The sequence below is a fragment of the Rhinoraja longicauda genome, chromosome 20 (assembly GCF_053455715.1).
Source record: "Rhinoraja longicauda isolate Sanriku21f chromosome 20, sRhiLon1.1, whole genome shotgun sequence".
Classification (NCBI taxonomy): Eukaryota; Metazoa; Chordata; class Chondrichthyes; order Rajiformes; family Arhynchobatidae; genus Rhinoraja; species Rhinoraja longicauda.
In genome coordinates, this window is record NC_135972.1 from 37,855,572 (window position 1) to 37,872,590 (window position 17,019).

Here is a 17,019-nt window from a genome sequence, read left to right on the forward strand (position 1 = left end):
AGACAATTTCCTATCCATTCTGTCACTGACTATTATTTCATGAGCTTCAGTCTTTTTTATGTAAGCATGTGTCATATGCCTTACATAAAATTTGCATCACTTTTCATCAGATTTCTGTTATATCATCAAAATATTCAAGCACATGCATCCAAGACAATGTGCCTTTAACAAATTTATTAACTTTATTCCCATATGCCCAACACGTGGGCTGAACAGTGGAGCAGACGTAGTGCCACTGCCACACAGCGCCAGAGACCCGGGTTTTGACTACGATGCTGTCGTTGCAGAGTTTGTATGTTCTCCCTGTGACCGCGTGGGTTTTCTCCAGTTGCTTCCCATATTCCAAAGACGTGCAGGTTAATTGGCTTCTGTAAATTGTAGAAGTGGGATAACATGGAACTAGTGTGCAGGTGATTAATGATTGGCATGGATTCGGTGGACCGAACGGTTTGTTGTTATGCTATATCTCTAAATTAATCTAAACAATGCCTGACCTGCTGAGTTACTCCAGCATTTTGTGTTTTTTGGTCAGCATGTACAAATCGGGCCGATGGGCCTATTTCCATGCTGTATGGCTCTGACACCAGTTCAACAAGCATCTATTGAGAAACCTTGTAAACATTTCATTGTTCTGATGAAAAGCCATTTAGCTGAAATGTTAGCCCTAATGCTTTTCTATTCCTCCATGAATACTGGCTTGCTGGCAGATATTTGCTTCATTCTGCATATGTCCTTCTGCAGTTGTACAGGGCCCTCGTGAGACCGCACCTGGAGTTCTGTGTGCAGTTTTGGTCTCCAAATTAGAGGAAGGATATTCTTGCTATCGAGGGCGTGCAGCGTAGGTTTACTAGGTTAATTCCCGGAATGGCGGGACTGTCGTATGTTGAAAGACTGGAGCGACTAGGCTTGTATACACTGGAATTTAGAAGGATGAGAGGAGATCTTATTGAAACGTATAAGATTATTAAGGGGTTGGACATGTTAGAGGCAGGAAACATGTTCCCAATGTTGGGGGAGTCCAGAATAAGGGCCCACAGTTTAAGAATAAGGGGTAGACCATTTAGAACTGAGATGAGGAAAAACTTTTTCAGTCAGAGAGTTGTGAATCTGTGGAATTCTCTGCCTCAGAAGGCAGTGGAGGCCAATTCTCTGAATGCATTCAAGAGAGAGCTAGATAGAGCTCTTAAGGATAGCGGAGTCAGGGGGTATGGGGTGAAGGCAGGAACGGGGTACTGATTGAGAATGATCAGCCATGATCACATTGAATGGCGGTGCTGGTTTGAAGGGCCGAATGGCCTCCTCCTGCACCTATTGTCTATTTGTTGCTTTTGTTTCAGATTTCTCTAATCCACAGTATCTCACTTTTACCTTCAGTGGGATTATTGGAAACCAACAGATTAAGTTGTAGGAGTCACATCAACATCTTTCTGTGTTATTTTCATGCTATATATTTGTATATTATGTTTCAGTAAATGAGGGATTATATCATTTATCCAACAGTATCGATGTTTGAAAGTGACTTCATCCACCTCTTTCGCAATCTAACTTTCTTTTTGACCAGGTCACCAATATATGACCAGACACATATTTGTGGATTCCCGATTTTGTACATTATGCTTATTAACACATGCTCTTTGCATCCACTATTAAGGAACTAATGCAGGCACATCTTTTAGAAATGTGAAAGACCTCTCGTGGACAATGGGGATTGTGCTGAGACACTAATCTTTAATCCCTATCTTTTCATCATTTGTTCAAAATTGTATCTTTGGAGAGTCGATTTTCATAATAGAACCTTTTACGTGGCCCAGAACCTCAAAAATAGTGTATGAATTTAGGAAATTAATTTGTACAAACATCCACTGTCATATTCAAAATGGATTCTGCGCTTGATTATTTTTCTGTCAATCAATGAACTGTCTAGCAATATTTGAAAGAACAAAGGAGACGAAGCTGAAGATAAATTTGGATGAATCTAATTCCACATGTAAATCATTTGCTTTGTTTTCCAGTGATAGATGATGTTTCTCAGATAGAGTCATTTAGTGGGTAAGTTGGGATTATTGCTGTTGCACTTTAAACATTTCTTAAGTAGACTTATTTCGTACTAATCCTCTGAAGTTTTTTTAATCTATTTGAGTTTTTTACTTTGCATGTTTTTCTTTTAGGGAGTCAAAGAGTTCTGGTAATTCCTGGTTGTCTTCAAATGAAGAAGATGGATTAGAGTGTAGCCCCAAGGTAGTAATTTGCCATTGATTTAAATGTATCTTATTCTTGAATTTAAATGACTGATATTCACTGTTATTGTTTTATTCAAAGGTTCAAAGGCCTGTTTATTGTCATGTGTACCAATTAAAGTACAGTGAAACTCGAATTACCATACAGCCATACTAAAAAAAAGCACAAGCCACACAACTACATAAAAATTAACATAAACATTCATCACAGTGGATTCCCCACAGTCCTCATTGTGATGGAAGGCAATAAAGCCTAAGCTTCTTCCTCTTTATTCTCCCGTGGTCGGGGCAGTCGAACCAACCGCAGTCAGGGAGATTGAAGCTCCCGCAGCCGCCGATCGAAGCCCCCGCGTCGGGGTAATCGAAGCTCCCACGTCGGGCTTGTCGAAGCTCCTGCGGTTGAAGCTCCTGAAGTTGGTCTCTAACCAAAGACTGCGAGCTCCACAATGTTAAAGTCCACAGGCTCCCGTAGTTGGAGCTCCAAGGACGATCCCCGACAGGGATAGCCAGCTCCACGGTGTTGTCCACAGGCTCCAGTGGTTGGAGCTAACAAAGTCGGTCTCCAGTAGAGGCCGCCAGCTCCACGATGTTAGGCCGCAGTGCGGACGGAGATACGATATGGGAAAAAAAATGCATCTCCGTCAAGGTAAGAGATTAAAATAAGTTTCCCCCAACCCTCCCCACCTTTCACATAAAACAAGCTGAAGAACACTAAAACATACTAAAAAAACAATAAAGGAAGGGACGAGACAGACTGTTGACAAGGCGATGTAGTAACTGCAATTGTTGATCTGTGTGCTATTTCTATTCTCATGAAAGAGGTGTTGCTGGAACTTTGTTGTCATAGTCATCTATATATTGGAATTATTTACTTGTATCCCACCTTGACCATTTTTTGCCATTGTTTTGATAACAGGAAAATCTGAATCTGTATTTTAGGTTATAAACTATGAATCCATGTTGTTAAAGTTAAAAGAAGAAATTGGCACAAATAAAGCATTTTTACAAGGACATTCAAATTCATTGACATTATGGGCAGTAGAAAAGAGGGGCAGGCATCTTGACAGGATACATGTGGAGTAGAATTTTCTTTTTTGGGAGAATTTTGAAAGTGGGGTCACCCTTTTTAAAAGTAGAGCTTGCCTTTTAAGATGGACGCGAAGTAATTTTGTTTTCTCTGTGTCTCTGGAACTCTTCTTGTCAAAAAGCAGTTGGAGGACTCTGAATACTGTTAAGAAAGCTCCAGATCGATATTTGCGAGGCAAAGGGTTAGTGGAAGGTTGGCACTAGAATGTAGAGGTGAGGTTGTAATTACATCAACAATGATCTTATTGAATCGAGGAACTGAATTGATGACTCAAGTGCCGTACTCCTACATCTAATTTGTAGGTATTCCATATATATATATATATATATATGTGTGTGTGGTGTAACTATAATAAAATTCATGAGACCCTTCTGCAGTAACACCTGAGCTTATGTGAAGTTATGTGAAGTTAATATTAAAAAAAAACAATTGTGGGAGCTTAAGGTGAAGGGACCCGTAGGAGGCAGTGATCATAATATGATAGATTTCAACCTGCAGTTTGAGAGGTAGAAGCTGAAATTCGATGTATCAGTATTACTGTTGAGTAAAGGTAACTACAGAGACATGAGGGAGGAGATGGCTAAAGTTGATTGGAAGGGGACAATAGTAGGAATGGAATGATGGTGGAGCATCAATGGCAGGAGTTTCTGGGAGTAATTCAGAATGTGTCACTGTAGCTGACAAAGGAAGTGAAGGATAGCATAAAAGCAAAAGAGAAGGCGTATAACATGGCAGACTGGTAGGAAGCTAGAGGATTGGGAAGCTTTTAAAAAACCAACAGAAGGCAACTAATAAAGCAATAATGGGAGAACAGATGAAATGTAAAGATAGGCTTGTCAATAATATAACAGGATACCAAAGATTTTTACAGATATATAGAGAAAAAGAAAAGTTAGACTGGACATTTACATGCTGGAAAATAACACTGGAGAAGTAATAATGGTGAATAAAGATATCAAATATGTTTTTACATCAGGCTTCAAAGTGGAAGACACCAGCAATATGCGAGAAATTAAGAGTCCAGTCATTATTACTGAGGAGAAGGTGGTTAGGAAGCTGAAAGGTCTGAAAGTGGATAAATCACCCGGACCAGATGGATTACACCCCAGGGTTCTGAATGAGGTAGCTGCTGAGATTGTGGAGGCGATGGTAGTGATCTTTTCAAAATTACTCGAGTCAAGAATGGTTCCAGAGGACTGGAAAATCACAAATATAACTCTACTGTTTAAGAACAGGCAAGGCAAAGGAAATGAAATTATAGGCCAGTTAGTCTGACGTCCGTGGTTCGTAACATTTTATAGTCCATTATTAAGAATGAGGTTTTGGGGTACTTGGAATCACATGATAAAATAGGCAAAACAGGGAAGATCTTGCCTGACAAATCTGTTGAGGTTTTTCGAGGAGGTATAGACAAAGCTGGATAGACGAAACAGAGTCAGTGGATGTTGTTTATTTGGATTTTCAGAAAGCCTTTGATAAGGTGTCATACATGTGGCTGTTAAACAAGATAGGAGGCTATGGTATTAGAAGCAAGGTGCTAGCACGGATAGAAGATTAGCTGACTGGCAGAAGGCAAAGAGTGGGAATAAAGAGGGCCTTTTACGGTTGGCTGCCAGCAATGAGTAGTGTTCCACGGGGTCAGTGTTGGGTCCACAATTTTTCTCGTTATATGTTAATGTTCTGGATGATGGAATTAATGGTTTTGTGGCCAAGTTTGTGATAATATGAAGATAGGTAGAGGGGTAGGTAGTGAAGAGGAAGCAGGTAGGCTGCAGAAGGACCTGGGCAGTTTGGGAGAGCGGGCAAAGAAGTGGAAAATGGAATACAGCAAAGCAAAGTGTGCAATCATGCACTTTGGTAGAAAGAATAAAAGCATAGTCTACTTTCGAAGTGAGAGGGGATTCAGAAATGGGAGATGCAAAGGGACTTGGGAGTGCTGGTGTAGGATTCCTAAAGGGCCTGTCCCACTTAGGCGATTTTAAGGTGACTGCCGGTGACTAAGCTGTCGCCGACAGTTCGCCGGGGTGTCGAGGGCATGATCGTGAGGAGTCTTCCAAGAATCGTAGTGGATCCCAGCGCGTCGCTGAGAAATCAACCTGTGAAATTTCTCGGGGACAGCTGGCTTGTCGCCAGGTATCGTTGCTTATTGGGGGCGCTGTCGCATGCTGTCTCCAGGTTTGCTAGGTTGTCTTAGATGTATTTAGAAGCACATAATATTAAAATAAGTAAAGTCATTTCAAGATACCATAAAATACTTGTGTTTAACCAATTTATTTACCGTCAGGACATTTGACGGGTAGATTGGAGGCGACAGTTTGACAGTCAGGTAAGCGTGGGAATTTTCACGATGTTTATGGCCATCAGCCATTACATTTAAAGTGGGCTTCCAACCAAGATATGCAACCCAGAAAACAGATATGCATCTCCCATACATTTTCAAAGAATGCCCACACACTTTTCACAAAAATCCATTTAACCACTTTTTAAATTAAATTTCTTAATACTGCTATTAGTAAACTGGAAGTCAATCCAGTTTATGCCTTGTTACCATGAAGCTTGGCTTTCAAGTAACCCGGGCAAGATGTTATATTTCAAAACTCTCAGGTACTTGTCAGTGATTTCAGCGAAAATTAGGACGTCGGAGAAGCATTGACAGCATGGGAATTTTCGCGATGTTTCCGAAGACGGTGTAATCTCGACCTGACTCGGCATTGTCGTGGTCATTGTTGTCGGGTAAAAAAAAATTTTGCCGATCTGCTACGACTTTGACAGTCGCCGGCAGTCGCCTAAAAAATTGCCTAAGAGGGACAGGCCCTTAAAAGGTTCATTTGCAGATTGAGTCCAAAATAAGGAAGACAAATGCAATTTGAGTGTACTAGAATATAAAAGTAAGGAAGTATTGCTGAGGCTTTATCAGGTGTTGGGTCTGGCCGCATTTGGAATATTGTGAACTGTTTTGGACTCCATATCGGAGAAAGGATGTGCTGGCTTTGGAGAGGGTCCAAAGGAGGTTTACAAGAATGATTTGGGGGATAATTGGGTTAACGTATGAGGAGCGTTTGTAGTCTCTGGGTCTGTACTCTCTGAAGTTTAGACGGATGAGGGGTGAACCTGCCAGATAATGAAAGGCTTAGATAGAGTGGTCATGGAAAGGATGTTTTCAGTAATCGGGGAGTCTAGAACCAGAGGGCACAGCCTCCAAATAAAAGGACATATAAGATAATTAGGGGATTGGACACATTAGAGGCAGATAACATGTTCCCAATGTTGGGGGAGTCCAGAACAAGGGGCCACAGTTTGAGAATAAGGGGTAGGCCATTTAGAACGGAGATGAGGAAGAACTTTTTCAGTCAGAGGGTGGTGAAGGTGTGGAATTCTCTGCCTCAGAAGGCAGTGGAGGCCAGTTCGTTGGATGCTTTCAAGAGAGAGCTGGATAGAGCTCTTAAGGATAGCGGAGTGAGGGGGTATGGGGAGAAGGCAGGAACGGGGTACTGATTGAGAGTGATCAGCCATGATCGCATTGAATGGCGGTGCTGGCTCGAAGGGCTGAATGGCCTACTCCTGCACCTATTGTCTATTGACATACCTTCAGAATAGAGATGAGGGGGAGGAATTTCTTTAGCCAAAAAGGTGGTGAATCTGTGGAATTCATCAGGTATTTTTAAAGTAGAGATAAATAGATTCTTGATTAGTAAGGGTGTCAAAACATATGAGGAGAAGGCAAGAGAATGGGATTGAGATGGAAAAATGGGGTTGAGAGGAAAAAATAGTTCCGCCATAATTGAATGGCAGAGTGGACTCAATGGGCTGAATGGCCTAAATCTGTTCCAATGTCTCATGGTCTAATATATGAACAGAGCAAAGATGATCAATTATAAACTTGAGTAGTATGGCAGATTATGGCAGAGTAGTATGGCAGATTCAGCTTGGAAAATTATGCTTCTGAAGTTTAAAGAATGTTGCCTGTTAGTCCACTTGCCATGAGTCCTGCAAACCTGAAATGTAAAGAGGTTAATTAATACAGATTGTGCACACTCTTGCTTTGAAATTGAAATGGTGAATTATTAAAAAAGATCATTCACCATTGAATATGATTACTACAGGTTCGAGGATTGAAAAACAACAAACTTAATGGAAACCTGTAATGATTCATTCATTGTTAGAAATGAGAGCCTCATTTACAAGACCGTTAATATGCTGCCAATTAACTTTGTCTACTCCCTGTGCAATAAGCTTGAAGTGTGATCAAGAAACACTGAAAGTTGTAAGTATATAAAAGGTCAAACAGCAGGAATGGTTTAGTATGAAAATAAGTTCACCCAAGCAAAGGAAGGTAGTGATGGAGGAAAACAGACACAAAAAGCTGGGGTACCTCAGCAGGACAGGCAGCATTTCTGGAGAGAAGGAATGGGTGACGTGTCAGGTCGAGACCCTACTTCAGATGGATTCTTTTTCAGATGGATGAATACTGGTTGTGTTACTGTTCTGGGAAGTTGTCCTCTGCTTAACGAATCCCTTGTGATCAAGGATGATTGACTTCAGTATTGTGGGATCTGAAATAATTAACAAGGCCAATGTGAAAACAGCAAACTCTTCTACAGATGATGGCTGACAAGGCAGATTGGTAGCTGATTCATGAGGTGGTCTCCTTTTCTGGTTTCACAGGCTCTCAGTGTTCATAATGCATGGCCTTAAAGTTCTGTACCAAATGCTTCTTCACTGATTTGAACATAAGCATGAACCTTTATTGATGAGAATTGTCTATTTGGTGATTTGACAGAGCTCGGAATAGGGGGTCTGCTTTGGGAGTCTGGTAGCAGGCATGCAAATTATGTGGCCTGTCTGGTGTAACCAAGTGTAACAAGAGCCTAAATATCAGATATGAATGAATGAATGAATGAATAAGTTTATTGGCCAAGTATGCATATACAAGGAATGTGCCTTGGTGCTCCGCTCACAAATGACGACACGAACATACAGTTAACAATTAAGAATAAAGCATAACCACATCAAAATAAGAAGGATACAACATTACGGTCTAAACATGTGGGTGAAAATAAACCAGAGCAAAAAAGAGACTACAGACTTTGGTTATTGAGTAGAACTATCACTCGTGGGGAAAAAAGCTGTTTTTATGTCTGGCTGTGGCTGCTTTGACAGTCCGGAGTCGCCTTCCAGAGGGAAGTGCTTCGAAGAGTTTGTGGCCAGGGTGAGAGGGGTCAGAGATGATCTTGCCTGCTCGCTTCCTGGCCCTTGCAATGTAGTTCGTCAATGGGGGGAAGGTTGCAGCCAACAACCTTCTCAGCTGTGCGAACGATCCGTTGCAGCCTCCGGATGTCGTGCTTGGTGGCTGAGCCAAACCAGATCATGATGGAGAAGGTGAGGATGGACTCAATGATAGCAGTATAGAATTGGACCATCATTACCTGTGGCAGATTGTGTTTCCTCAGTTGCCGCAGGAAGTACATCCTCTTTTGGGCCTTTTTGACTGTGGAGTCGATGGTGGCCCCCCATTTAAGGTCCCTGGAGATGATGGTTCCAAGGAACTTAAGTGACTCCACAGATGTGACTATGGTGTTGTTGATGGTGAGTGGGGGGAGGGAAGGGGAGGGGGAGCTCTTCGAAAGTCTATGTGGCCTGGGCAAAGTCAGTGGCCTTTAGAAAGTGGCAAATGCCCTTCTGATCATTTTGATGTGCAATAGCAATGTAGATGGATTAGATAACAACGACAGATTGAAAATAGGTTGTTTAGGACCTTTAAACTGGAAATTGTGGTGAAGGTTGCCAGCGGTGTCATGGATATGGGTGGGAGGAGACTGGTCAAGGAGAAGAAGAATAGAATCGTTTAGATACAATAAGTTCTAAGGGATAAGAAAAGGTTTAAATGATGATGTGACCAGAGCAGTATTGCTTGTGGACCTTGAGGAGGTAAAGTGGGTTATGAGTGGTTGGATATTATGTGGTTAAAGGTTGTGAGGGGTAGATCTCCAGAAGGAAGGAGGTTTGCAACTATAAAAATGTTTGTTCACTGGAAAGGTCATAGTCAAAAGTAGCGTACAAGTTGTTGGAATTGGACTAGCATTCAGCCTCGGCAGGATATAAATCAGTTTGTCAAACAACAGTAGTGTGGCTTTAATAACATGTTTAGTGATGATGCTAAGATGGTCTTGGTAAACAGAGGTGGAAAATGTTAGTGTGTAGGTGGAGTGGAACAAAATGAGGCAGTAACATGCTGGCAAATTGCAATAAATAAAGAGGGAAGGGTCCCGACAGGTTACGAAATCTCAAGGTGGAAGAAACAATAACTCTCTTTCTCCGCTGGTGTTGCCTCACTTGCAAAGTATCTCCAGCACTTCCTGTTTTAATTTATATCTTTGGGGCTTTTTTGTGTTTTGCTTTGGACATGTGTAAAGTCATTTAATTTAATGGGCTGATGTGATTTATGCACTACTTTTATATCTTATGTAGCACTATCATTATATGGTATATATCGCTTATAGATATCTGGACAAGAGTGAGAACAGCTGGACAGAAAAAAAAACGTTCAATCAGGTACAGAGAGAGGAGAGGAGATAAGTTAAGGGATAAATTATTAGTAAGATTTACTAGATACCAAGCATCACACTTGTTACAGTTCAGAACAAAAACTTAAGATAAATATATAATTGAACCTAATTACAGTTGATGAAGGTCCATGTTTACATTTCTGAGCTCAGTACTTCTACAAATCCAAACAATTACTAGTAACAGTATTATACATTTTTCTTGTTATCCCTCAATTTTGAGCAGGTTTTTGTGTTTTTCCCCCCCCTTTGATCAAGATAACATCTTTGGGTCTTATTCCACACAGATCGTTTAATACACCCAATTATTTTTCCAGGGGAATCCTTATAAGATTGCTTCCTGCTCCTGCAGGACTTAAAATTAGTCATTCTATTTTGCCAGCTATCAAATTCTACGTATATTTAAAAAATCAAGATAGATAATTTTGTTCCTGGGTATCATGCTTTGAAGAAAATTCTTCCCACTGTCATTGTCGATCAAGTGGACTCTCACAACTTGCATTCATTTTCCAGACACACTTTATCTACTTGTGCACAAGGACAGCAGCACAGTCCCAGTTACCGTACTGTTCTACAATTCTACTTGGAACTGACAACATTTATACAGATTTTGACCAACTTGAAATCTTGCTCATTCTTTAATTCTTTATTAGCATACATAGCATTAAAATCATCAATCACAATACGTTCTTAAAATCACTAATATTTAATATAAATGACATACAATTCAATCGTCTCAAGGACCTTGTGCTGTATCGTTTTAGCTAGCTGCACATCAAAGGATGACTCTCAAGAACAAGTTTGCTGATGATACAAAAGTGAGTGGTTTTGCAGACAGTGAAGATGGTTGTGAACGATTGCAGCAGGATCTGGATCAATTGGCCAGGTGGGCGGAGGAATGGTTGATGGAATTTAATACAGAGCAGTGCGGGGTGTTGCATTTTGGGACATCAAACAAAGGCAGGACCTACATAGTAAATGGTAGGCCTCTGGGTAGTGTAGAGCAGAGGGATCTAGGAGTAAAGGTGCATGGTTCCTTGAAGGTCGAGTCGCAGGTGTATAAGGTGGTCAAAAAGGCTTTTGGCACTGACCATCATTCAGAGTATTGAGTATAGAAGTTGGGAGGTCATTTTGCAGCTGTATAAGACGTTGGTGAGACCGCATTTAGAATATTGTATTCAGTTCTGGGCACCATGTTCAAGATATTGTCAAGCTTGAAAGGGTTTAGAAAAGATTTACGAGGATGTTGCCAGGAATAGAGGGTGTGAGCTACAGGGAGAGGTTGAGGAGGCTGGGTCTCTATTCCATGGAGCGCAGGAGGATGAGGGGTGATCTTTTAGAGGTGTACAAAATCATGAGAGGAATAGATCGGGTAGATGCACAGAGTCTCTTGCCCAGAGTAGGGGAATCGAGGACCAGAGGACAAAGCTTCAAGGTGAAGGGGGAAAGATTTAATAGGAATCCAAGGGGTAACTTTTTCCACACAAAGAGTGGTGGGTGTATGGAACAAGCTGCCAGAGGAGGTAGTTGAGGCTGGGACTTTCCCATCGTTTAAGAAACAGACAGGTACATGGATAGGTCAGGTTTGGAGGGATATGGGTCAAGCGCAGGCAAGTGGGACTAGTGTAGCTGGAACATTGTTGGCCGGTGTGGGCCAGTTGGGCCAAAAGGCCTGTTTCCACACTGTATCACTATGACTATGACTCTACTGTGCTGTACAGTTGTCACTAGCTGTGCGTCAAAGGATTCCTCTCAAGGACCTATAGCTGTATAACTGTTGATAGTTGCACGCTATATTAACTTTTGTCATACTGCAGCTTCCATACCACCAATACATACGATCTTTTAATTCATTGCCATTACTCACAGGTGACCCAGAGTGAAGGAATAGGAAAATATGCATTGTAACAATTAAAACCATCCACAATAGCAATGTAGCAATAGCAATAGCAATAAAATTTTCAATTGCAGCTTTTTTAACCGAGATCTAAAAACTCCTATATAATTATTTTAAAATAGGCAGATCATCTTTTGGTGTCCTGGTCAGCATTTATCCTTTCACCAGTACCAAATTGTGCATTGACTTACATAACATTAGCTTAACTTAAAAAAGTAGTTTGTAGTTTGGCAAATATTTTGATATATCTTAAGGATGCTAGAGCCAAGATATAAATATGGATGCTTATTAGAAGGCAAATCATTTGGCCCATTGGGTCCATGCAGGTTCCTAACTGAAGGTCCCATAATTCTATTCCTCTTATCTTCCTATATCCCTCTAATGTATCCTCTCTCATATGATATCAATCCCCTTTATTGTTCTGCCACATGCCTAATTTACAGTAGACAATTAAACTGCTTGCACAACTTTGGTTTGAGGGAGGATACTGGAATATTGGGGAAAACCCCTAGGTGTATGTGCAAACTCCATGTAAACAGCACTCCAGGTCAGAATCAGAGCAAGGTCACTGGAGCTATGGAACAGCAGTCATAAAAGATCTCACCAAAATGGTTCATTAGTCATTCTTGAACTTTAAATCTTGTGTAAACTGCAACATATTGCATAAACATGTTTATATAAAAATTGAAGCAGAAAGGTGAATTAACAAAAAATTGAGCTGATTCTGTCCGTATCATGTTATCATGTTGATGAGTGCATAGTTCATAAAAGTCGAATAATGTAACTGTTTATGCCCACTAATAAAAATAAGATCTATTCACAGACAACACAGAAGCTTAATTTGACCAAGTTGATAAATTCTTCACAGCAAAATAAGGAAAATAGTAAGTTACTGAGAAAATAATTGAAAATAAATTTGAATATTGATCTGCTAGGAGTGCAGTTACGTTGTTTCAATGCTTTTAAACAAAATAATTTTCTTTTTTAGTGAATGAAAAGACGGTTGATGACAAAGCACAGTGCACAAGTATTTTGCAACCAGCTGATTCAGCTACAATTATGGTAGAAGATTTAGAAAATGATTGTCAAGATGAAGAAGAAATAAACAAGAATGGCTGGCCAACTTCACCACATCAGGCCAGGACTTCTTTACGTGATTCCCCAAAATCTGTTAGTCGTTCATTCAGTTTTCCTTTTGAAAAACAGGCTAACTCTACCCCATTGAAAGACAAGAAGGAGGTAATCATTATTTCTGGATTTTCTTAAAGCAATATTTTTATATCATATATTGCAATGAAGATGGGGAATTGACTGTTAAACAAAAAAAATCCCATCTTAAACATAAAGTAATTATCAGCTGCTAGCTACAATACAGAGAAATTGGAGCAAAGTGGAAATGTGTTTTAGATTATGAGCATGACAGCAATGTCAATGCATATGAAAGATGTCAATGAAGAAGGCAATTGGGAGGAAGATAGTACAGTGGCTTGGAAATTTGATGATGAATCTTTGAAGCAAAGGTCTTAAGGATCTCAAAAAAATATATACTGAGGAATTCACTCAATTGGAATTAATTTAAGATAGGGTCTCTTGATCTAAGGCAAGGCAAGTTTATTTATATAGCACATTTCAGCAACAAGGAAATTCAAAGTGCTTTACATAAAACATTAACGAGCAATTAAAACAGTCATTAAAGAGAATAGAAAATAAAAATAAGCTCAAATAGAATAAGACAGGTCTAAAATACAAGAATAAAAGTTGTAGTGGAGTGTAAGAAATGAATAATTATTTGATTTAATAAAAGGCAGCATCAAACAGAAAAGTCGTCAGCCTAGATTTAAAAGAACTTAGAATTGCAGCAGACCTAAAGTTTTCTGGGAGTTTGTTCCATATATGTGGGGCAAAAAAACGAAAAGCTGCTTCTCCATGTTTAGTTCTGACTCGGGTTAGAAAGCAGACCTGTCCCAGATGACCTGAGAGGTCTGGATAGGAAAATAACTGCAGATGCTGGTACAAATCGAAGGTATCACAAAATGCTGGAGTAACTCAGCGAGTCAGGCAGCATCCCTGGAGAGAAGGAATGGGTAATCTTCATTCTTTAGGAAACGGGGCTTCCCCTCCTCCATTACAGATGAGGCTCTCACTAGGGATCTTCTATATCCCGCAGCTCCGCTCTTGCTCCCCCCCCACCCCCCCTCCCCCCATTCGTAACAAGGACAGAATCCCCCTTGTCCCCCATCAGCCAACGTATCCAACAAATTATCCTCCAACATTTCCGTCACCTCCAACGGGATCCCACTACTGGCCACATCTTCCCATCTCCTCCCCTTTCTGCTTTCCGCAGAGACCATTCCCTCCGTAACTCCCTGGTCCACTCGTCCCTTCCCACCCAAACCACCCCCTCCCCAGGCACTTTCCCCTGCAACCGCAGGAGATGCAACACCTGTCCCTTTACATCCCCCTTCGACTCCATCCAAGGATCCAAACAGTCTTTCCAGGTGAGGCAGAGGTTCACCTGCTCCAACCTCATCTATTGTATCCAGATGTTAACTTCTCTACATCGGCGAGACCAAACGTAGGCTCGGCAATCGTTTTGCTCAACACCTTCACTCAATCTGCCTTAACCAACTTGATCTCCCGGAGGCTGAGCATTTCAACTCCCCCTCCCACTCCCAGTCTGACCTTTCTGTCATGGGCCTCCTCCAGTGTCATAGTGAGGCCCACCGGAAATTGGTGGAACAGCACCTCGTATTTCACTTGGGCAGCTTACGGCCCAGCGGTATGAACATTGACTTCTCTAACTTTAGATAGTTCCTCTGTCCCTCTCTTCCCCTCCCTCTTCCCAGTTCTCCCACTGTCTTCCTGTCTCCACCTATATCCTTTCTCTTTCTTTGTCCCGCCCCCCCTGACATCAGTCTGAAGAAGGGTCTCGACCCGAAACGTTACCCATTCCTTCTCTCCAGAGATGCTACCTGACCCGCTGCGTTACTGTAGCATTTTGTGATACCTGGGAGGTCTGGATGGTTTCTAATGCAGCAGAAGATCAGAAATGTATTTTGGCCCAAAACCATTCAGTGCTTTATAAACCAACAGTAGTATTTTGAAATCAATTCTTTGACAGACTGGAAGCCAGTGTAAAGACTTCAGAACTGGAGTGATGTGATCCACTTTTGTGTCGAGACCCTTCTTTGTCACCCATTCCTTGACCCACTGAGTTACTCCAGCATTTTGTGATACCTTCGATTTGTACCAGCATCTGCAGTTATTTTCCTACACAAAGACAAAAAGACATAAATCTCACGAGCAGAAAAAATGCTGTTTGACACTAGGATGTCAATGCTATAGAACTGATTGGAATAGAAAGTGATTATTTTTGATACAGATAAATCATCAATAATGATATACAATAGAGGAACAAAAGAGACTTTAACTTCTGACAAATTTCCAAGCAACCTGTTGATTTCTAAAGCTAACTCTCTTCTAAATGGCAAGAAACCTCAAAACTATTTCCAAGAGATTAGTTTAGTTTAGAGATACAGCGCGGAAACAGGCCCTTCGGCCCACCAAGTCTGCGCCGAGCACCAATCCCTGCACATTAACATCATCCTTCACACACTAGGGACAATTTACACATACACCAAGCCAATTTACCTCCATACCTGTCTGTCTTTGGAGTGTGGGAGGAAACCGAAAATCGCGGAGAAAACCCAACGCAGGTCATGGGGAGATCTCAAGGCTATTTTTTTAATCTAATATCACAAACCACTTGTGGGAATACTGAATTTACAAAATAGTCCAATAATTCACAACTATGTTATTGAGAAAAGAAATTAGTTGAATTGAGTTATCACCATTGAAATGATGACCATTCCATAAATCTTAATCTAATATTATGGGTTTTGACCAACAGAATTATGATTGGAAATTGAACTTTTTATGGTTTGAATTCTTGTGCCGAAGCAGTGATTGAGCTATTTGTTTTCCTCTGATAGTAGTTTACTTATGCTAAATTGTATCTTAATATATAGAAGTATATTATGTTGTTTTAGTCCACTAAAAGTATTTAAAAAACCTTGTGCAATTTAATTTATTGTAGCTTTTCTATGATTGGGTTTGAGGTTTTGTTGTGGTGTTCGAGTGATCTAACATTAGGGGTCATGTATATTTTAAATCACTTCCAGTTTATTTGTAAAGCTGCAGTAATCTGGTTTAATCAGGAACTCAAAAAATATTTATTGACCTATTGAAATCAAATGATAACAATATTTTGAAGAACCAACTGTAAAACAAATGTGTTTTTCTGGTATCTGATCTATTTGTTCTCATTTAACTTGATTGTAAAATTAATTATATTCTGAGTGAAATAATGGTATTTAGTATTATAAAATAATATCAAAAATATATCTTTTTTAAATTTGACTTCTTGCACAGGGCATGTCCTTGGATGAACAGGAGGCCCAATCTTTAAAAAAGCATTCCAGCATTTCAAGAATTGAAGCAATTGATCCTGTTTTAACTGAACCTTCTCCAGATACGATTCAAGTGCAAAAGACTTTGCCCAGAAAAAACAGAAGAGGTAGTCATGATTCAAGATTTTTTCAAATACTGTTTGAAAAAATCGTTATCAAATATATAGCTTTGTTTTTATTGGGTACTAATTCTCCCATTTTTTGTCTTTTATTCTGCTAATAGAACCTTAATGGTGGAAAAGTTGTATAGTCATTTGCACATTATGTGGACAGTTATGATGCATTACCGATTTTAGATTAGAAGGTGCAAAATAGCTGATAGCCCATGTTAATATTCTGGCTGGAAATGGATAAGTGCAAACTGTTAGGTGTAAGTTTAAAAGTTGCCAAAAAGTACGTGTCAACTGGACACAAGGGGTTTGTGATATTTCACTACAGTAAAGAGGCTAGATAAATATAAGTTGCAGTTATAATTTTATGTTAAAGCCTTGTGTCGGTCATTAATTTTCCACTTCCAAGACTAAATTTATTTGCTTTCCGATACTTAGCAACATTGTAATGAGATTAATTGCTTTGTCAATGGAAATCAACCCTTGTCTGAATGTATCTGTCATGGTCATGCAGGAAATTGGCTCATTAGCTGCATTTGAAATGGTTTAACAGAAGGAGCTATGCAAATTGTTCCAGCATGTATAAGATTAATGTGTTGAGCAGGGCACATAATTTCTCTGCATATTAATTCATGAATTTGACTCCAACTCTCACA

The 17,019-nt window shown here is 40.2% G+C and overlaps 1 protein-coding gene across 4 annotated transcripts in view; it reads left to right on the forward strand.

Annotated features, from left to right (window-relative positions):
- Positions 1-17,019, forward strand: part of ankrd26 (ankyrin repeat domain 26) — a 120,880-nt gene that overhangs the window by 22,546 nt on the left and 81,315 nt on the right. For all 4 annotated transcript variants that reach the window (XM_078417422.1, XM_078417424.1, XM_078417423.1 and 1 more), the window contains exons 8-12: positions 2,013-2,049; positions 2,169-2,238; positions 12,608-12,668; positions 12,773-13,023; positions 16,216-16,360. In XM_078417422.1, the coding sequence (XP_078273548.1) occupies positions 2,013-2,049; positions 2,169-2,238; positions 12,608-12,668; positions 12,773-13,023; positions 16,216-16,360 (564 nt within the window). The remainder of the gene's footprint in view (positions 1-2,012; positions 2,050-2,168; positions 2,239-12,607; positions 12,669-12,772; positions 13,024-16,215; positions 16,361-17,019) is intronic.